The sequence below is a fragment of the Lates calcarifer genome, linkage group LG11 (genome assembly GCF_001640805.2).
Source record: "Lates calcarifer isolate ASB-BC8 linkage group LG11, TLL_Latcal_v3, whole genome shotgun sequence".
Lineage (NCBI taxonomy): Eukaryota > Metazoa > Chordata > Actinopteri > Centropomidae > Lates > Lates calcarifer.
In genome coordinates this window covers 16,992,028-17,013,583 of record NC_066843.1, presented here as the reverse complement: position 1 = coordinate 17,013,583, position 21,556 = coordinate 16,992,028, and the positions used below count along the sequence as shown (strand labels likewise).

The 21,556-nt window shown below is 42.9% G+C and overlaps 2 protein-coding genes across 2 annotated transcripts; both read right to left on the bottom strand.

Annotated features, from left to right (window-relative positions):
• Positions 1–150: 150 nt before the first annotated feature.
• Positions 151–16,267, bottom strand: srebf2 (sterol regulatory element binding transcription factor 2). Its single transcript, XM_018667742.2, has 20 exons — positions 15,925–16,267; positions 11,343–11,728; positions 10,545–10,737; positions 10,211–10,371; positions 9,904–10,056; positions 9,485–9,766; positions 9,211–9,325; positions 8,980–9,131; positions 8,384–8,588; positions 8,028–8,203; positions 7,278–7,527; positions 6,928–7,097; positions 6,590–6,761; positions 6,266–6,383; positions 6,019–6,128; positions 5,321–5,453; positions 4,826–4,997; positions 3,978–4,154; positions 2,914–3,025; positions 151–2,623 (listed from the first exon to the last, which is right to left on the bottom strand). The coding sequence occupies exons 1-20, from the start codon at positions 16,004–16,006 to the stop codon at positions 2,406–2,408; spliced, it is 3,537 nt and encodes a 1,178-aa protein (XP_018523258.1). The 5' UTR covers positions 16,007–16,267; the 3' UTR covers positions 151–2,405.
• Positions 16,268–16,900: 633 nt separating this feature from the next.
• LOC108877624 (uncharacterized) lies at positions 16,901–20,614 on the bottom strand. Its single transcript, XM_018667724.2, has 2 exons — positions 20,441–20,614; positions 16,901–19,888 (listed from the first exon to the last, which is right to left on the bottom strand). The coding sequence occupies exons 1-2, from the start codon at positions 20,448–20,450 to the stop codon at positions 17,853–17,855; spliced, it is 2,046 nt and encodes a 681-aa protein (XP_018523240.1). The 5' UTR covers positions 20,451–20,614; the 3' UTR covers positions 16,901–17,852.
• Between the last annotated feature and the right edge of the window lie 942 nt (positions 20,615–21,556).

Here is a 21,556-nt window from a genome sequence, read left to right as displayed (position 1 = left end):
TACGAGATTTACACTGGCATTGACACCCTGCCAACACCCACATTCAGATGAAACATGAAACATGGTTGTCTCTTCTGCTGTTGCAGTGCTGAGATTTGTAGTTTTCAAATCACACTATACTGTTACAACTGAAAGATCATATAAGCCATCCACTATCATGTGTTGTTTTATTATAAAACAAACATCAAAATGAACACAGAAATTCAGACAATAAAATACATCAAGGGGTAGAGGCAAAAAAACCCATAATCATGATAAACAAAAGACAAAAACTCCAGCCTGCCAATGGCTGGTTGAGCGATGCTTTCTTCTTTGCACACTTTTACCAGTCAGGAAAGCTAAATCTAAACTTATATAAGTATTTTCAGGACTCTATACATTACTTATTGACAGTTTGAGTTGACCTGGAAGACAGATTTCTGGAAATTTCTAATAGCATAAGTGTGTGTTTGCCTGTATTTTACAAACAAGGAAATTGCAGTGCGTTCCAAAGGTTGATCCTAAAATATCATCTTAACTGTTTAAATGTGGGCTTTACTTCTGTAATAAAATACACAACAACTTCCTATTAGAGATTCTCCCTCTGACAGTTTCTGACCCTCAGTTGCTTTAACCAGCATAAAACAATAACAATGATAAAATTGCAAAATTGCTCCCTTCCCACCCAAAAAAGCATTTATATTAATATTACATAACCATTAAATAAGATAATCAGAGCACAGAAAACAGGAATGACAGAAGCGCTATGTCATGTAAGTCAACAATTACAAATAAAAAGCAAAGTTGACAAAGAATTCACAAAGATAAAACTCCTCCATCAATCTAAATATGATGAAACATAATATATTTCTTAACATAACATCAAGGCCATTTTGCTTGAGAGCTTTACATTATGTGTGGACATTGTCATTTCTCACGTTTCTCACTGTGTTCAGACCATCTTCATTTAATTTTCACACCATCGTGTGACACATCACACAAAATCTTCTGCGTATCAGACACTCACTGCCGATAGAATCGAAAGACGGCTTTCAGAGATAGACAGCAGAGGTGGATTATTTTGCCCGAACTTTTACTGGCAAGTGGATATTGATTTAAAGCCACCTTGCAAGGCTACAGCAGGTGAGTGTTTGATAATAAAATGATTTTTGGTGGATCACTTTTAAAGGCAAGTCAGCTGACTTTGCCCTCCTGGTCAGACAGTGATAGCGTCTTCTCTCAAGCAGTAAGTAAGAACTTCCTGTTCATTCTACTTTTGTTTATCTGCCTATGTACATCCTATATACAATCACATTGTGAGTTTGTATGCAATTAATTTAATATGTATATGAATTTCTGTGAATGTGTGTGCCGGTAGGCGTTTTCTTATGGGCCATGATTGACTGCTTCCCTCTGTTATTTAGATGTTCAGCAAATCCAATCATTTCCCAGCGTGTCTTGTTTGACAGTAAGGAACATGTCAGCAGTAGCTGTCTGTCATTCTTGCAACAGCAAGTAAATTTTCTATAGTACTGCTGCAACCTAAAGTCTAAATAAAGCAGCTCAGCAAGGTTTTATTAGAATGACGATGCACTCGATTGAAGCATCACTTCAAATGGTCACTTGATTCAAATTCAGGATAACTGACTGGTGCTTAAGTAGCCTATTTTGCTCCACAGTACAATGCTGGCATTGTACAATGTATGAGGTAGATAAGAAGAGACACTACTCAGCACTGTACAGTTAAAAGCAAGCTATTCTCTGTCTGCATCTTACAGCACAGTCATGCTTAACAGATCTCGGCTGTCTACTCTTGAATACTCTGAAGCCCTTAATTGAAGCTTGAAAGTTTGTTAGACACTACACTGTTATTGTAGCTTTTGTATTGCGCCAATAATGATTGTACAGTTTGGTAACCTACAGCTAATCAATGCACTGCTGCATTGTATTAATTTAAACAGCTATGAAATAATGGTCCCTGTTCCCTTTGGGGCCTATTTAACCTGATTTTCCTCGTTGTTTAGCATGTTGTTTAAAATGAGGCAGTTAGCCAGCATGGTACCATTAATGACCAGAAGGTGGTGTGATTGTACTGCAACAGTGCAACTAAGCATCAAAGGAGCAAGTGTGTAGCGTTTAAGTGTTTAGCTGCGGTGTGGATACATGGCTGAGAGTTAAATGTGGCTGTGACAGTAAGGATCAGTTGAAAAGTGTGTCAGTTTGAAGAAAAATCCATTCATAGTTATTCATGGCCCCTGATCAGAATGAGGGTGTGAATAAGTGACAACTATAGAATTATGTTTTTGGTCAATGAGTTGAGTCTGGTTAACATCCTTATATATGTATATTAGAAATCATGTTTTTTCAGTGTATTGTGAGTAGCCCTAATCTCTGTGTGTTTGTCCTCGCACTGTGTGTGTGTGTGTTCAGGAGGCTGCGATGGTCGTGCCCCCACTGAGGCGCAGCAAGATCTGCTGACAGTCCTGCAGGGACCGGCGGTCTCCCACCCGCTCCAGGGTGCGCTTGGCCTCAGCTAGCAGGCGGGCACGGTGCCCAGGTGGGGTAAGAAGGGGCATGGGCAGGTGGCGGCAGGCCAGCAGGATGGCATGAGCCCTCTCTCTCTCGCCCAGGACACACTCACCTTCTGAAAGCAACATGGGGGGAGGAGAAAGAGGAAAAGTGCAGATTAGTGTCTATTGCTGTCTGGTGTGTGAATCTTTGTGTGTTTTACATGTGTGTGAATACAGGGTCACATTGCTTTCTGGGGGTGTTAAGTCAGTTCACCATTAGTAATTAAGATTAAGAACAACCATAGGGGAGCTGATCCTGAACCAGCTGTCAAGGTGAGTGGATACAATTTAGTGAGGATGATGACGGATGTGAGGTCTGTACTTTACAAATCAGTGTGTGAATATGAGTGGGCGTCTTCCTTACCGGCTGTGTAAGAGCTGTGTGTCCTGCGTCGGAGGTTGTGCTCCAGCAGCTGGTGAGTCCTCGTGGGACTGGCTCCAGCCATCAGCCTCACTGTGGTCTCATGAAGAAACACCTGCAGGAAAAAGTAAAACACATCAGAGCCAGAATAAGTGTTTTTCTTGGTGATGGCGGAGCAGGAAAACTTTGAACCCTCACATCGTTTCACTGCATATTTACTACCAGGCATATATATACAGGAAATACTCTGCCTTCAGTGGAGCCTTTCATGCAAAGCACAGAGTGAACATTTTTCAGGTGTCTCACAGCATCTCGTACAATGATTATGATAAAGTTAATGTGGTTCTTAGGAGTCTCGCACAAGTGGAAACATAACAAATGATCACCGACTGCTGTGAAAGCAGCAGTTGTTCAAGACCCACAGGCTACAGTAATGACTACTCCAATAAATCTTATAAGTATGACTGATGATATGTTAAACTGCGGGGGGATCTCTGCAGCTGGTGAGAGTGGGAGAGAACTTGATTTCTAAAGCTGATACAGTAAATATAGCATTATGAAGGAGATAAGCAGGTCCCACCTGATTCACAGGCTTATTATCAGTGCAACACAGAGTTCTTGGAAAACCTTAAAGGCTACAAAGAGCCTGAATCATACTGAGGTAATTATTATTCTTAGCATATAGTTTGCTACATCCTTACAAGTGTGAATAAATGACAGTTTTTCAGTGTTATTTCACGATAAAGCTAGACAATGAAAGCTGATTTAAGCCATCAATCTGGGCTCGGTAACCTGTGATGTGTATTTTTGAAATTTAACAGGCCTAAATTATTTATAAAATAATCAAAAGACACCAAAAACACTGATCTATTGATTGATCTTCCCAAGTTGCCAGCCACAAGAAATGTAGTATTTCCCTGGCAGTTATCTACAGTCTCTGCTCCTACCTTGTCTCTTTATTATTGTTTAGGTGTTTCTTGCTGATGTCAGCAGCAAAACTTTAGTGACTGTTTTCTTTTGGTGATTTCTTAACACACAATAACTGGCTGGTCCAGTCTGGGATGTACCTTGTGTTGAGCCTGTCTGTAGCACTGTGTGAGCTTTCTGAGCGCGCTGAGGTCCCTCTGGAAACCAGCCAACTGTGATCCAGGGGCCGGGCCAGGCTCTCCGTTACTGCTGCCTCCCCGCTGCCACAAACTGGTCCTCAAAGTCAGCAGAAGGTCACACACCAGGAGCTCCACCCCCTTAGGAGAGAAAAGGGACAAAGATCAAAAAGCTGTTTGGTTCATTTACAAAAGTAATATGATTTATTTTATAACATGGTTGACTTATTTTTGAAAGAGATGATTTAAGATTCAGATCTGCCAGTACATTCACAACCCACCACCAACAATCAACCGCCATCATTACCAGTGCACCCTGCCCAACATGCATGCCAAAAATCAACAAGTAGCTACCAAGGCTACATGATATTCAGTGCTGTCTAATGTGAAGTGGTGAGGTGTGTAGCGGGTGCGTGCAGATTGGGGAGGCCTCTGTACTGCACTGCAGACACATTGCACTCGGCTTCAGGATCATGCAATGCAACTACAATGCACCACAGCCACCTCCTGCCACCCACACTGTGCACACACATACACGCACACACACACACACAGCCCCACGTCAGCCTTCCCTGACCCCAACTGAGCATGCAGTGTGTGTGTGTTTATGTGGAAGTGTGTGTATGCATAATGAAGCCTTGACTGCACTGATTTCAGTGAGTCTTGATAATCTCATCTGAAATATGCAGTATAAAGCAGGTCTGTATGTGTGTGGATGAAAGACAGCAGACAAGATACTCCAGCCACAAACCCAGAGCAGATCTTAAAGAGATATTAGTGATAGCGGTTGTGACAGCTTCTTTATTTTCTACCTTGTTCAGCCAGTTCCCAGACTGGGTGAGCGGTACTGAGATGCTGGGGCGCAGGTAGCTGCTGGCTCTGTCACAGTGGGACAGGCAGGCTACTGCTCCTTCCCCCTTCAGAGGCGACAGACTCATCTGAACCGCTTTACAAAGCAGCAGCACAGCCTTGGGAAGAGGGTGGCTAAAACAGACAGGTTAGAGGATGGGGATGGTTACTGTGCATTTTTTAAAACAAGGATGAATGTGTTCATTTTTACTGATATCCCTCTGTTTACGTTAGGGCAGATGTTTGGAATCTATAATCCTGTATAAAAGGTACAACGTCCATGTCTCTGAATCCAGTAAGAAATTATCTTAAATTTGTCAAATGTGATCAGTTTAAATAATTTAAACAATTTAAATGGAGAATAAATCTTCACCACGTTTATTCTAGCTTCTGTATTATTGCAAGAGCTTGTGCTTTGTCACATTTTGACATATTGTAACAAGTTTCACTTGACTTACTCAAGAGTGTGTAGAGCCCTCGGCATTCGCTCTGCCTCTGCCAACAGTGACCTCACTGCGGCATCATCACCCTGCAGCCAGTGCACGGCAGCCTTCAGGACCACAGCCCACCAACGACTCACTGGGTCTCCCACTGGTGGGAACAAGGGAGAGAAATTATATAGAATGAGCAACAATACGTGAGTGAAATTAGTGGACTTTCTTGGGGTTTTGTTGCTTTTTTGGTCAATCTTCAAGTGTCAAATGAGAAATAATGTGTTGGTTGAAACCCCCTGTCCCTTTGTCTGGTGCAACTTTCCTGCTATATTAATAGCCATGTATGTGCGAGATAATATTATACTTTGTGTGCAATGGCTCAGTGAGACCAAGAATTGATTAAGATTGTAGCTAATTAACATTGCTTAAACAGATCACACATGTTCATTTCCTCTCCAAGTCATTTATTACCACAAATCAATGACTGCAAGTGTTATCTGTGGTAATCCAATAAAAAGTTAATCTTAAAAGCTAAATTGGCTGACAGTGTACAGCAAATGGAACCAAGAAAGTCCATTCATGTTTACAGTAATAACACAGATGGCTATCTGGTTAATCCTCACTGAGAAAAAAGAATTTAAATCTCTCTCCCACACAAACATCCTATGTGATTCATACTTCCTTGCATGTGGGTAGGGCTGTTCTCTTCATGCGATTCTTACCTGGAGTGGTGGTGTGATTGGGAGGAGTTGAGAAGAGAGGAGGAGAGGAGGGAGAGTCCTCTGTACAGCTGTTCAGTAACTGGAGGAACTCCAGGGCACTGGAAAACTCCCTGAATGAGTAACAGAGCAGGAAAAAGAAGGGAGAAGTTTACAGAGTAAATCTTTAATTCACACCAAACTGTCAAAAAACACATCAGCTGTGGAGAGTAAAGAGCCAGGGCTCCCTGATATTGAAGCACTGCCTTACCCAGTGTTGTCGTTGCGTTTGCCTGCTTCAGAGTCGCTCTGTGGCTGGATGAGGGTGTGAACAGCTCTCTCCAAAAGCTTCCTGCAGAAACAGCGGTGCAGCTGGGCAATGGGATCAGCTGAAGGAAGATCAAGATGTAATGAAGAGGAATGGGTAAGTTACAGCACAAGAGATTTATCTTAGATTACAAAATCCTTCTTTAATACAGCGTAACTGTTGTTGTTGTGTTGTTGTTCATACGGGACTGTTTGTTTTGGATTTAAAATGAGAAAGTAAGACCAAAAGAATGAGGGGTATAGGTTGACTCCTCCATTCAAGACATACCTGGGTCTCTCTGAGAAGTGTACACACCATCGCTGCTCTCTGACTTCACTGACCAATCACAACTCAGGAAGAACTGTCTGCCCAATGGGGTGAAGAGCCAGCGCAGGCAGTCAGGGATGGGCTTAGTCTCTGATTGGCTGGCTACAGACTCTGCACAGCTCAACAAGTAACCCTGAGTGACAGACATGGATGAAAAGATGCTAAATCAGAAATGAGTGGAATCAAGTGACTACCTCCTCTGTCTGTTTATGTTCTTGTGATGATTGATGAGATCAACTGGATAAATATTCAAACATAGGGAGACAAAAGACAGATGATGGACTGTGTTGGAGACGTACAGGCAAACAGGAGAGGTGGTGGCCCAGCACGGTGCGCAGGGCTGTTGCTGCAGTGACATAGATCTGGCTGTGCTGGGCAGGGGCCATCTTGCCTTGGGCGCTCTCGCTGAGGTTGACAGCGCTGAGAGAGAGAGACAAAGCCCACAGGCTGCTACGCTGAGGCAGCTTTCCTACAGATGAGAGAGAGAACAGAAACTGTATCACTGTGTTAAATTCTTCATACCAAGCAAAGTCACTTATTTAACCAGTGCATTTTTCCTGGGACGGGTATGAGGAAATATTCTGCAGTTCATTAACTTCAAACTGTGAATCATATCACAGCAGCAGCTCGCTTTGTTCTCAACACTCACCTGTGAGCTGCAGCTGGCTCAGCCGGTGGTAAACCAGAGCTGCGTCTCTTGCGCTAGTCCTCGCCTCCTCTCCCTCGTGCTTTCCTCTGACCTGGTGAACCAGCCAACCCAGAGGAGTTGGACGATGCAAGCAGTAGCGAATCACGTTCCAGGACAGTGAGCAAACCAGGTCCAGATTGGTTGAGGGGAGAGCTCTAGTCAAGACGGACAAGCAGGTCTCTAAACTAGCCATTGCTGCTGTGTAATCTCCCTGCATGGAAGAGGAGACAGGAGAAACAGTCAGCTGTTTAGTATTCAGCTAAGACTGACAGGGAAGATGCAGTGAAGGTCATGCGTTAGATCTGAACACGATATGAACAAACGCTAAAAATAAACTCATGCAGTGAAGCACCCAGGCTAAACCGAGACATCAAACAGTGAGAATCAAAGCAAACTGGATGAAGTGATCTTCAATAGGTGAGAAAACATGAAATCTAGATTCCCAAGCACATCTAAAATTAATGAGTTGATCTGATATCCATGTTGTCACATGAAATAAGCACTGTGATCATGTTTTCATGTATGTGGAAATGCTGCCTCATTCTTTCCTGAGAGGTTCCCTCAACACAACAAAGTCTTACACAAGGGAAAACAGATATAAATAGCATTCCAAACTGTTTCTTAGTTTCTCTCAGACTTCTTGGATAATTATTGGTCTTAGCTTACCACATAAAGAGCATTCATTTCATCCCAGGGCTGATGTGTACTTACCCTGTTGAGATGCAGGTCAGCTTGTTTGCGATGCCTCCAGAAAGACACAGATTTTGGGGAGTGAAGGGGCGTGACAGGCTCCCACAGGTAGAGCACCCTAACACAACCCCACACTGCACCCACCCCGCTCAGCACCCACACCATCACCCATGGCAACAGACACCGCAGCCAGGATGCTGGAAAATGAGAAGAAATTAAACATGAGGTACAGTCACAGTGTATTTCAGATTATATCCACAACCTGCATCATAAATTCAGTCATAACCAAGTTATGAGAGAATGGACCCACGAAATTTTTAGACTCTTTTAAACATGTATCATGAACCCTCATAAAAAGTGGGATCGGCCCTGCTCACCAAAGTCCTGCGTGTGGCTTGGGAACCAGACAAGCGTCCTAGATGGCCCATGGCCCGTGGATAGGGTGTGGCTTCCTGAGTCTTCAGAGCCCAGAAGAGAGGGCAGTGGGTTTAAGGACAGGCAGAAAAAGGTCAGGGCGCAGAGAAGCAGTCGAGAACGATCCATCACTCCAACAGAGGAGGGAGAATCTGGCTCACTCTTCACCTGACAGAGAGAAAGAGAACAAGCTCACAAAAATGAACACTGCATTGGCCCAAACATGAGACAGTATTTTTTTCTGGAAATTACATTTGCAAAAGTGTTAATCATCGAGACAATTACACGTCAGCAACATCATACAACAAAATTCAAAAAACAGCATCTCTTACTTTGATGTACAACACCCCACCCCACCAAAAACGGTCACCTACATAAATATACACACTGACCTAATCAGTTCGTTAACATTGAAACAACTGTTCAAGGTGGAAACCATCCTGGTTAAACCCTGCAGTGAGGGTGCAGTGCACATCACACAGCACACACAATGTGTTCTCTGCTGAGCCAACAGAACAGCCACACAGCATCTGTGTAATCCTGTCTTTGTGTGTGTTACCTGATCGTGATCCAGTAAGGGGCTGCCTGGCTCTGAGTCAACACAGTAAGGAGAGAACTGGTGGGGGGAACCTGAACCAGAGTCCGAGGCTGGGGGTGACATCATCACTATTTCCTGTTTGAGCTCCACATCTTCAGATAGTGTCACCGGCTCTGAGGTAGAAGGAGAGACTCATTAAAATCTAAACCTGCTACAGATCATACTGTGCTTTCAGCAATGTAAAACACTTACTGTTCTTCTGGTTTGCCATTTTAAGGGCCAGGTTCTCCTGTCGTAGTTTGTGGTTGACCTGTTGCAGGTATTTGATGTAGTCAATGGCCTTCCTCAGCACCCCAGATTTATGCATCTGGGAAAAAAGACATGAAGCAGAACATGTGAGAACCCAATATCCGCTATAATTTATAATCAATAATACGCTCATGATTGAGCTCAGTGTTTTTTCTCCAAATTTAAACACATTAAAATAGTATTAACATTTAGCTATCCCAGGGTTTAAATCACTAACCTTTGCGTCATTGCCCATGACCAGGTCTCTAAGCTCGATGATTTTGTCGTTGATGGAGGACCGATATCTCTTCTCGATGATGTTGTGGGTTGTCCTCCTCTCTCCCTCTTTCACCACTCCTCCTGGGCCTACTCCTCCTGTCATCACCTGGCCCTGCTCTACATTTGACCTGGCTCCATTTGTAGAGTGGGTGGAGCCTGGCTGTAGCTGCTTGATCGGCAGCTTGTCTCCTCCTCCCATCATGACGGGGACGGTGGTCAGGATGTTACTGCTCATCAGCGTCTGAGGACAGAAATCAGCAGCAGTGCATCAGTGTGAAGTAGCAATAGTTAATGGGTATGTGGGATCACAGGGACCAAAACTGTGACCATTATTAACAATCAGCAATGTAATGTGAATCATTCATGCCATCTTCATACCGGGACTTGCAGAGCTGTGTTTTGGATGGGCGTGGTCAAGGTGGTGATCCCTGTGGGGCTCTGCATGGTAGACAGCACCTGTGTGCCATCTGGTTTGAGTGTTGTGAGAACCAGTGAATCTGTCTTCAGAATCTGAGGCTGCTGGACCAGAACCTGGTGGAAAGAGGTCCAAAGTGAGACTTTACTGCTCATAAGCAGTCTAAAAAAATGTGTCTATGAGCTATTTCTTCACAGCAATCACTGTAAGATTAGTAGTTCGAACTGTGATTACTTGTCCAACCCTACTAACGACAGTGATGTTACTCACAGGCACCTGCTGCACCTGCTGCTGCACAGTGTGGACTGTGGTCGGCGCTGTAGAGAGAGTCTGTATGGTTTGACCTGTTGGAGTCAGAACGCGTTGATGCTGAATGGTCACTGGCTGGAGCTGTGGTGATGTCACAATGCTCTGCACCTGTGGCTGGAGGACTGGGAAGAGGAGACAAGATGATGGATGAAAATAAATTCTAAATACACTGCAACAACAACAAAACACAACACCGTATTATGAATTTCATTTGTAGTCACTCTAATATCAACCACTTCATGAGAACAACTGCACACACTCAAAAAAATAGCCTCCCATTCTTCTCTGTAATCACCTTGGAAACCAGGAGCAGGGCTCTGGTGGCAGATGACAGGGTTCTGGATGAAACGTGACTGCCCACCATTGGAGGTAATCATCACAGTTTGGGGAGCCTGGGTCTGGATGGGCAAGGGTGTCTGGCAGTGGGTCTGAACCAGGGTGTGGACCGGAAAGCTCTGGGTCTGCATAGGGATTCCCTGGGTGTGCATCTGCATTTAAGTTAAAAAATAAAAAACAACTCAGTTTAATGTGAACATGCATCTTTCCCTCTGAGATTATCAAAATTTGATACAACATAAGACAGTTTATCTGCCTTTTTGATGTACTGTTTTAGGAATAAGGTATTTTAGTTGTGACAATAAACTAAATCTCTCAGGCTGACTACAGTTTTGCTGAGATGTGCATGGTGTTTGCAGGGATGCTGAGCTGGATATTATATTTTACAGTCTGTCAGAACTGTGCAATTTTTCTTATGTCAGCAGAAGTTTTTTTAGTATGGATGGCACAATAACAGAAAATGAATTCACACTGTCACCACAACAGACAATGAGGTAACAGCTGGAGAGGCAGGCACCTTGAAAACAGCCTGGGCCTCACAGCTACAGCCTTAGTCCATCACTGAAGCAGTCAGACACCAGATACCTATTTCAGGCCAACAGAATGATCCAAAACTCTCTAGTAGTTTGACACTTAACACAGCTTTCAATACACTTCTCAACAGTGTATGAAACTGACATATCGTATTAGACCTACTAGTAGAATGTATAAAAGGGGTTATTCTGTCAGTGTGAAAGTGGTGTCAGATAGTTGATACCTGGATGGCAGGCTGGGCTGTCTGTTGGGGCTGAGGCTGGATGGGCTGGACCACCTGAGGCCGTGGCTGAAGGAGCGGAGGGCTGCGGGTCACCTGCTGCTGCCCTGAGGAGGTGGTGGTGGGGGATGGAGTCTGGGCAGGAGTGAGGGGAGGGGTGAGGGGTACTGACTGGGGCGACAGTGTCTGGGAGGCGGTGAGGCTTACGCTGGAGCTCTGGTAGGTGACAGGGATTGGTGTCTGGGGAGTCTGGGGGTTTTGAGGGGTTTGAATGGCAAGACGTGGGGTAACACTGGCGCCACCGCTCTGTAGTGAGCCTGCTGAGGTCATCTGGTCCTCAAACAAGTCTGGGAAGTCCCCCACTTGGTTGCTGACAAACTGCAGCATCTCTGAGGAGCATGGAAGAAGAGAATGGAAATTACTGTGGATTCTGGATTAGAGAAATCAAATTAATTCTACTGATTCAACCACATGAAACAAGAAAATAGATTTAATAGCTAATGAGGTATATGTCAACATTTTAACAATTCTACATGTTCAAATGATTGTTTAACAAGAAACATAATTTAAATAAACATATTGTGGATTCACAGTATCACTCTGTAGTAGTGCTGTGTCACTAAGAGCAGAAAAAGTATCATTTGGTGAGACCTGTAGAACATTTACAACATAAACTAAATCCCATGATTACTTGATTGCCTTTAAGCCGTGGCCTTGCTTTTAAATTACAGTAACAGGAGGTTATAATCTATGTATTGCTATCAAGTGTCTCGAGTGTCCTTGAGAGAGATCTCCTAAACTGAAACTAAATATAAGGTAGTATGGTTTCCCTCCTGTAGATGTGGCTAAGAAGTGTGAATGCTGTTTACCCCTAACAGATAAGACTTGAAAAAAACAGAGAATTTCATGGCTTGGCCTTGAATTGCTGCATCCTCTCATTGAAACAGCTACTGTTCTGGTCATAAACCAGTGAACTGACTGTGCACAAAGCAAAGGGCCTTCAAACAGATAGCCTTGAAAAAAGTCTGTAGTCATCTTACTGATGGCCCTGAAAGACAATGGGATCTGGGTAAAAGAGCACTTAGATAAAGAGTCAGGCTCTGAGAGACCTGATGGATGAATGGCATTATAATGATGATGAATGTGCCCCTTTTGTTTAACACTTGTCTGCAATATGTTAAATGCCACCTAATAGCAATCAATAACTTGCTGCTTAGTAGGGATACAAAACTGGTGTTAACTGGTATTAAAGACTGGTATTAATAGTACAAAAATATGCCAAGCTGCTGTTGGGTGTTGGGTGATAAAACAGTATACACCCAGTTGTTTACTAGGTACACCAAGCTAAAGCTAACACAGTCTAATACAAGAGCCCTGCAATAAATCCACTTTTCATTAAGGTTATGATGTTCAGTTTTTGTTGGAACTGTTTATAGAGGTACTTTGTGTTGCTGCTGAGTAATCGTGAAATACACAGTATCACTATCATAATATAAAATTACATCAACTACAATAGAACTTTTTTTCATTTTCAGTTTGGACCAGGACTTTGGAACTACAAAATTTTGGACAGCTGTCTTACATGCTCCATGTGGTCAAAGCTGCTCTGATTAATCTATATCACTGATAGAGCATAAGGGTTTAGCGTCAATGTGTCAACCAACAGAAGCTGCAGCCTTGAACTCCTTCTTATTATAGTCAGAGCAAGACCAGAAGATCCAATCCACAGACCACATTTATTGACTCTTTCAAGGTGACATGAACTCATTATGCACATCTGCAGTGATGAGACCATTCATAATGTTCTGAATGGGAAAATGGATTTCACATTAGTATTGAGACACCAGATAACACAAGAGATCTAAACTGGCTGTTTCTGTTTAGTGCAGTGACACATGAATGAAAAAAATCTCTTATATTTGCCCAATTTAGACTGGTAGTCTGAAGTAACTTAAAAACAGTTATATTCCATGCCATAATGAAATACAATGAAGAAAACACTTCCTCATTTAGTGAGTTGGCTCTTACAAAACATTTTTTTATTGTCATTATGACAATACTTTTCCTTATAAACACAAAACTAAAAGAGGGCTAGGATACCAGAATAGGTGTAGGTGAAAGCTAGAAAGCTGAGACAGTAGAAAATAAATTTTACATTACAACCATTACAACACTAAGGGTTCTCATCTATGTCAGCAAAGGAAAGCCAACTTCCTGTTACCTTGTGACCATCCTCTCACTGCAATATAGTGAATAACGCAATAAATGTATTACATATCTCATATATTTCTGTATCTGTATCAATTTCACAGCTGTTGACACTGGGTCATAAACTGCTAACTAGCTAACCAAGGAAGGTCATTCCTGGGCTGTAAGTTATGACTGTGTATGCTAGCATGTCTGTTCACCCTGTAGGGATACAGAGAGGTCAGTAGAACTAGAGCTACAGTACCTTAACAGTAAGGTTAATTCCTAAATCCTAAAGTTCTGATACATACAATGGTAAAAAACTGAATAATAAGTTTAGATGCTCACACCATAGTAAAATTAACTGGCCTTTCTATTCAGGAGCTTTTACCAGCCTGTCCCTCACGTCACATATACATGCACACATTATATAGGCAGACACACTAGACCATGTGCTTGTGCACCTCCACAGGGGGCAGACTGTTAATGACAGACAAGACAAAGCAGCTCTGAGGCCCCAGTGCTTCAGACAAGCTGACACAAAGGGTAAATCCATCAAAGGGGGACAGTTTCCTAGGCTGCTCAGAGCAAAGAAAATAGGTTATATAACCAGCGCCACAGTTGCTAAGGGAATAATTGGGAGAGGGAGAATGTTCTAGATGAATATAGGGTCAACTGCTTTAGCCCTTACAGGGGCCTCTAGGACCTTACTCTGGGATGTACAGTAAAACAGCTGCTGAGAGACAGATAAAAGTCATCACCAGTCAGCCAAGATCCCATTCATAATTTGAAGGAGGTTGTTACGCTTTAAAAATATATCTAAAAAGAAAACCATAGATTATCTTCCAAATTATTAGGGAGAGTTACTGTAACCAAGGGAATTTTTTCTACAGTTGGCTGCTCAGCCTAATGGGATAATTGTTATTATCAATTTGCTGTGGGCCAAACAGCAACGACAAAGTGAAAGCAAAATCGAGTGTAGGCTGTCTTTGCTGCAGCTTGCCTGTGAATTCATCAGTCAGTACCTCACTTGTCATTTCTCTCTCTCACACAATCTGTACATTCCTCTCTTTTGACACAATGATTAAGTGGGATTACATAACCGTGGCTGGGGGTGTGCTGTCTGCTCATTCTGTGTAAAGGCCCCCTTTGAAGAGAGAATTAACACCAGACACCAAAGGAAGGTAGAGTTTCAGGAATGTGTCATAAGCCTGTGTGCAGTATCATCAGTGTTGGCCGTTACTGAATGTTACTGTGGTTTTGTTAAATACAGTACTACTGTATTTTACTGAGTTAAATCCATTATCCATTAAAGCAGTTCTGTCCTGACACTCAGTTTCGTTCTGCACTGTCTGACACACTGACACACACACACACGCAGTCTATCAGTCTGGTCTGGTGACTTAGCATTCAGTAAAATTCCACCCTAATGGAAATCTGGTGACTCTGCGCTGGCCAGCGTTACACCAAAAGCCAGGTCCTTTCACTGTGTGCCAAAGGGTGAAAGTTGTTTTGATTAGAGGGAGATCTGATCAGGGATGCCCTGTGCCTCCCTGCAGAGTGCAGAACTGGATCTTTACAGAGGTGTTGTCCCACAAACTTTGCTCAATAGTTAAGCAGAATAAGCTCAGAAAGGATGCTGATAAAAGGGGAAAGGGTTTCTTCATTACACTACAAAAAAAAACTTAAATCCTGATGAGGAGGTCATCAAGTAAATATATAATTATTTCTAAGGAGTTCATTTTATGTCCCTTGACTTACTTTACAGTAATAACACAGTCAAGTTTGATGAGCAAGTTACAGTCTTGTGTCACCCTTTGCTGCCCACATAGCATACACAGCTTCTTGAGGCATGACACCTCTTACTGATACCCAACTCTGCTTCATGGAAAATAACACAGCCTACAACTTCACCCAGTTATTTTTCCATTTCAGGCTGTTTATTGAGTTACATTGCACTGAATTGGCTACATGAATCACAATAAAACTTTAAGTCTAAAATATTATCCCAATGAATAAATGATGGATGGATTGAGCTGGTTATGTAACATGATCAACATTTGCATAAAGTGAGTTAATGTGAATATTTGCAATGTGCAAATTTCGGACAGACTTAACCAAATTAAACAAATTAATTACAAATTAATCACAATTTTGCTAAAATAACAAGAACAGTTGGGAATTAAAAAAAAAACTGTTGTAATTGCTGTACTGTGAATACTAAAAATAATAAACTTTGTTTTTGAGCATCTTAAATAAATCGTACGCAGACCTGCTCAGCTCCTTCCGCTCTACATGATGAGCATCTGAGCTGTCAGGCTCAGCGGAAACAGACCCACACTAACTTAGTTAGAAAACGTCAACAGTTAACACTGTTAGCACGGACACGACTACTCACCGTCGATGTCTCCCAGGGTGAATTCGTCCCCTAATTCCGCTAGAGTCGAGTCCATGGTCTCTATGTATTCTCCGCCGTCCATCCTGTCTGTCAGCAGCTCGCCTCTCCGGCTGTCACCGGAGGGTCGCAGGGGAAAAGAAACAACGTCCGCAGGCTATTCTTTGGCGTTCAGCAACGCCTACCACACACTTATCTGGTCGTGAAGATTATTCTTTTCCAGAACAACCGTGTAACAACACTAAAGCCTCAAGTGAGGCAGACTTTTCCGTCGATAAACTCATTCACACCGATTTATGCTTAAGACGGCGCCATCTTGTTTTACGCTCATTACGTCATTCACAAACAGACTCTGTGGCCCATAGCGGGCGCTGATTGGCCCAAACCTAGCTGTTGTTGTCATGAGACCAGTCATCATCGTCCAATGACAAGGTTGTATTTGCCGTGGTCTGATAGTACGTCAACCATCAGAAGCTTCTGTGTCATTTGAATAAACCGCGCCCCCTATCTTCATGAAAAGAAGTGGATCTCATCTGACAAATTTAGCACCTTGGAAATACTGATGACAATAAATAAACAAACTAACAAAATTAAACAAATACGTCAGATATGTTTATTCAAATGATATGCATTTTCCTGCTATTATTCAATGTCCTTTATATCGTGATAAATGTCAACCTACTTACAGATTACAGACATTCGCCTACAACACAAACGACAATTCTTGCTTTTCAAATTAAGGTTCATAATTTTCACCTTTTAAACATATAAATAGTAAAGCGTACAGTGATTATATGATGTATACTGTGTACATAATCCAACAATTAGATCTGTAATATAGTGGATTAAAAGGTCTGACAAAATATATGACAGTACAAGCACCTAAGTGTGCAAAAGTTGAGTCAGTTGATGTACAGATGAAAAATAAATAAATTGCATCTCAGAAACAAGCGACAAGAAATGGGGTCAAAATGCTCAGTCATGGAAGAATACTGCCTTTATTGTTCTTTTCACTGCAACAAAAATTAACACACTAGTGAACTGTTGATACATTTACATCAGTTGAAAACAGTTGGTACTGGTTAGTCAAAACCAGTACTAATACATAAGCGCAAAACTCACCTCCGTTTTACATGTTACAGGATGAGAAACACTGCAATACAACCACCCACTGTCAACCTTTAGGATTTAAAATGCTTTTTAATACTTCAGTGCTTTTGTTCATTTTCAATTCCCATTACTATAATAACTGAGATTACATTAACACATTAATGTCATCCATCAAACACTGTAATATGAATTTCTTATTTTCTGTTTATAGGAATGTGATTCTTCAGAAAGACCAAAAATGAAAAAATTTCAAACCTTTATGAAATTCATGTCATTCGTTTAAATGAGTTTACACAGCTGAAATGTGACGATCCACATTTTCAGTAGCCTTGCTTCCATACATAAATGTCTCTTTTCTTTTTCTTACTTTATAAAAAATGTATATGCAGACTGGTTAGGTCTGGTTCCAAAAACCACCAGTGGGGAGATGATTCACAAACTCATAACAATCAATTTAGATAAAAACTGTGCTTGGAAAAAAGAAATAAAGCAAAGGTATCACCAGACTGTGTACCTAATATTCTTTCATTAGTCATCCCACATTGCACTGCAAATGTCATTGAACTCAAAGTTCCAACCAACATTCACAAGCAGGATTTCTACTTTCCTTTATCTATAAGAATGTGTGCTTTCTTGTTCAAATATTTTATATTGTTCTATATTATATTGCTCTGGCTCTGCATATATGAGGTGGTTTATATTCACATGGTATTAGCAACATCTCTCACTGAGGGAAGCTACTGTGGAGTGTAGGATTTTATCAGGAGAAAATATGAATATGATCTCATTCACTGGATTACAACTCCAGTCCTACTCTACATCTATTTGTTCCAGTGGATCTCATAAGACTTCTTCTCTGAATAACTGGTTTCTGTTGTTCCTGTACCACATCTGACTTTCTCCTTTACCACCTTCACTACCAGACCACCAGCGAGGGCAATGCCTGCTGCAGCCTTTCCTATCTCAGCCACTGCAGACAGAATGCGTGTTGTAGCTGCCACAGTGCCCCAGTGGTCTGACACAACCCTGCTGGCTACTGACGGCACACTCGGCCCTATTAACCCACATACAGCACCAGCAGACCCAGCTGCCACTGGGACATTTGTAGCCATCTGCGGGACTAAGGCCACTCCTGCTGCAGCACACTGAGGTGTCCCAGTACCTGCAGCCACAGCGGCTGCTGCATGCTGCCCTGCTGCTGAGGCTAAACTACCCTGAGCTATGGAGGCGTTGGCTACACCTGCTGCCCCTACTGCTGCAGTTTCAGCCCCACTGAGAGCTGCTGTGCTGAGAGCTGCTCCCTCCAGAGCTGCACCTAAAGCAGCCCCAGCTCCCAAGGTGCCCCCCACTCCTGCTGCTGCCCCCACAGCAGAAGCCCCTATGAGGCTAACCTGCCCAAGGGCATCCAGAGCACCTTCTCCAGGACTGGCAGCCCCAGTGCCAACAATGGCTCCCACAGAACCACCCATAACTCCACCTGTTGCTGCTCCCAGAGCCACTGCAGTTTTCCCTGAAGCTGCTGCCACTATGGCCCCCACGGCCTTCCCAACACTTGTGCCTCCTGTTACAGACAACCCAGCCAGCTGACTTGCAGCAAAACCAACTGAGTTTCCCATAAGAGAAGCCCCAGCTGCAGCTGCTAAAGGGGCAGCCGCTCCAAACACCGCCCCAACTGCCATGCCTGTGGCTCCAGCAGCAACCAGGATCTTAACTCTCTCCAGCACTTTAGGAGAGAGCGCGGCCTCCCGTCTCATGCGGATCAAGGATGAGCGGAGAGACTGTCGCCTGCTGACGGCCCGGCTGCAGACCTTGTGCCTGCCTCTGAACTGGTTCCTACACTGCTCAACTCTGCCTCTAAGGAAACTGAAAGCATTGCCCTTGCTCTCCTCTGTCCATCTCTCCACCCTAAAATCCTCATCATTTCCGCTCTCCAAGTCCCCCCTGCTGAGCCCTTGTGATCCTCTTTCACTGCTTCCTGCTCTGTCAGACTCTAGATCACGCTTCCTTCGTTTTGCACGTTTAGCCTGTTCCTCCGTGCTACCATTGCTTCCCCCTTGTTCTTCCCCCTCTGCTTCCTCTCGCTCCCTCAACATCCTTTTCTGCTCCTCCCTGATGGCAGCCTCTGCCTCTAAAAACATGGTATTGGTATAAAACCCTGTCTGCTTCACCATGTTGTCCACCTTCATCAGGAGTTCTTTAACTTGCGCCGAGTTACTGGGGTCTCTGTTGTTGAGAACATGGTATCTGCCCCCACACCTGTCAATCAGAGCCTGAAGCCCAGCAGGTGCAGTATTCCTCAGGTAATCTTCAATCCCTATGCCCTCCAGGTCATCACCTCTCGTAAAAAGAACTACTGTGTGGTGACAGACTGCACCCTCCCCGAATATCTTTGTCATTTCACAGACAGCCTGGTTTTCATTGTCTGTATATCGTCCTATTGGCACCACCAGGAGGAAGGCATGCGGGCCAGGGGCAGAGAGGGACACACACTTGGCTACCTCTGCATGAATCTGCTCCACACTGAGGTGAGTGTCCCCAAATCCCGGCATGTCGACCACCGTGACTCTCCTCATCCTCTTCTCCGCGACAGCTTGGCCGTCCTCCTCGGCGACCTCTTCCCCAGGGAGCACGGTGCTCCCAAGCTCACAGATCTGTGTGACAGAGCTGGCACTGACATGCGACAGGAACTCCCTCCGGCCCAAGATGGTGTTCCCAGATGCACTCTTGCCACATCCGGTCTTTCCGATGAGGACCAGCCTGAGCTCTTCGCTCCATCTGGTTTCAGAGTCGTCACCTTCCTTCTCACCCTCCATAACAGCTGGGTCCTTTTTCTCTTCCTCATCCCCTGATGGAAAAACTGCACAACAGAAACGGTCTGTAACTTAGTGACACTTTCGAGATTTAATTGTCACAGGTTAACTGCAATGATGCTTAAACCATGGACTCTCCCATTATCAAAAGCCAGCAGTCAAGACTTTTATTGTCTTCACTGTTGCAGATATAGACAATAGACAATAGACGTCTTGTTTTGAGGGAGATGTAACAAGCCTAGTCAAGCCAATGTTTGTCTGGAAGTTTCAGCACAGAAACAAAACATTACAACAGGTTTGCCACATGCAAGTAAAAAGAGGAAACAGCTAGCGTTAGGCACTGAGTGGTTAGGCTAAATGTTATTTATAACACAAATGTGACCCAGAGATAATCAGCTCCGAGAGATCCCAAAAGATCAGACATCAAATACAGAGATCGAGTTTTATAAAATACCACCTAAATACCCCGCTACAACCAAACTATTCATTAGCCACCGTTAGCAAAACAGTTTAACTTCTCCAGCTAGCTTTGCTAGCTTTAGCAAGCTGGTAACTTATGACGAAAACAGTAACTATCACGATATAAACATTTATCTTACCTGAGTCCATGTTACTGTCTTACAGTCTTACTAAAATATACCGTTTGTTCTCTGCATTCAAGCTTTCGTTATCATCTTCTGAATGTAGCTAAAGCTACATATTGAGCTCAAACTGCTCACCCTGAACATAAACATTACACTTTAGGTACAAAGTCTGTTTGACTGTTGCCTGCCCTCTGTTGGCCGATCTGTTCAATCAGCTGTCACACTCACTCACTCACTCACCACACACACACACACACACACACACACAACCAACGTTCACACAGTGGGAAACCGAAATACATCATGTTTTATACATATCAGAGTCACTTTATTTCATTAAATCTGATAACAAAATGGCTTGTTCATTCTGCAGCAATGATATTCTTTCTCTGAATACACATATAGTTTTATAACAGTCGTAATACTATTTTAAAATTACATCAATCTCAACTCCATAGATCTAAACCATTAAATGTTGATTTCCAGCAAAGATGAAAAGAAAATGACAAAATGTTTAACAAAGTAAAAGGTGCAGGGCTGCAAGATGAAGAGTCACATACTGTATTACTGGTTGACATCTTTCCAAAAGGATAGATTATTCTTACTAGGGATCATTTAAGTGAAACTAACACAGACTGGTCTAAAAAGAATGACTAATGGTTTCAAAAAGATTGACAAATATGTAAAAGGAAAATTCACTTATGATCCCCTCAGATGGTGATAAAATAAGTATTCAAAATGAGCCGATGATATACTGTCCTTCAGGCAAACAAAATATAAGAGGCATCCTCACAACTTTGAGCAGTAATATAAATCTCTCTCTCAGTTCAAGGGAAACTAAAAGAATAGGGAAAATGAAAATAACCCTTTTATTCCATAATTGAATCAAGCTTAACCAAACCAGAAACAGACCGCGTTTTAATGAGGTGAGGTCAAATTTATATTTGGCAACCACACATATTTGAAGCATTTGGGCTTTAGACACATTAAATCTAGAACAGACACAATACAGTAGGGTTTTATGAAGCAAATTTATTATACTAAAATTACTTATATTCAAAAGTACAGTTATTTAATCCTCAAGTTATCAAAAGTGAGGTTCCCTTATCCACTCTTTTTCTGGAGACATCT

What these genes read in the sequence shown, in the direction of transcription:
- srebf2 (XM_018667742.2), bottom strand. Translation starts at nt 16,006, where the DNA reads ATGGACGGCGGAGAATACATAGAGACCATGGACTCGACTCTAGCGGAA. An exon ending in AATGGCAAACCAGAAGAACA is followed by an intron (nt 9,132 to 9,210) that starts GTAAGTGTTTTA and finishes CTTCTACCTCAG; the next exon opens with AGCCGGTGACACTATCTGAA. An exon ending in ACCACCTCTCCTGTTTGCCT is followed by an intron (nt 6,762 to 6,927) that starts GTACGTCTCCAA and finishes TCTGTCACTCAG; the next exon opens with GGTTACTTGTTGAGCTGTGC.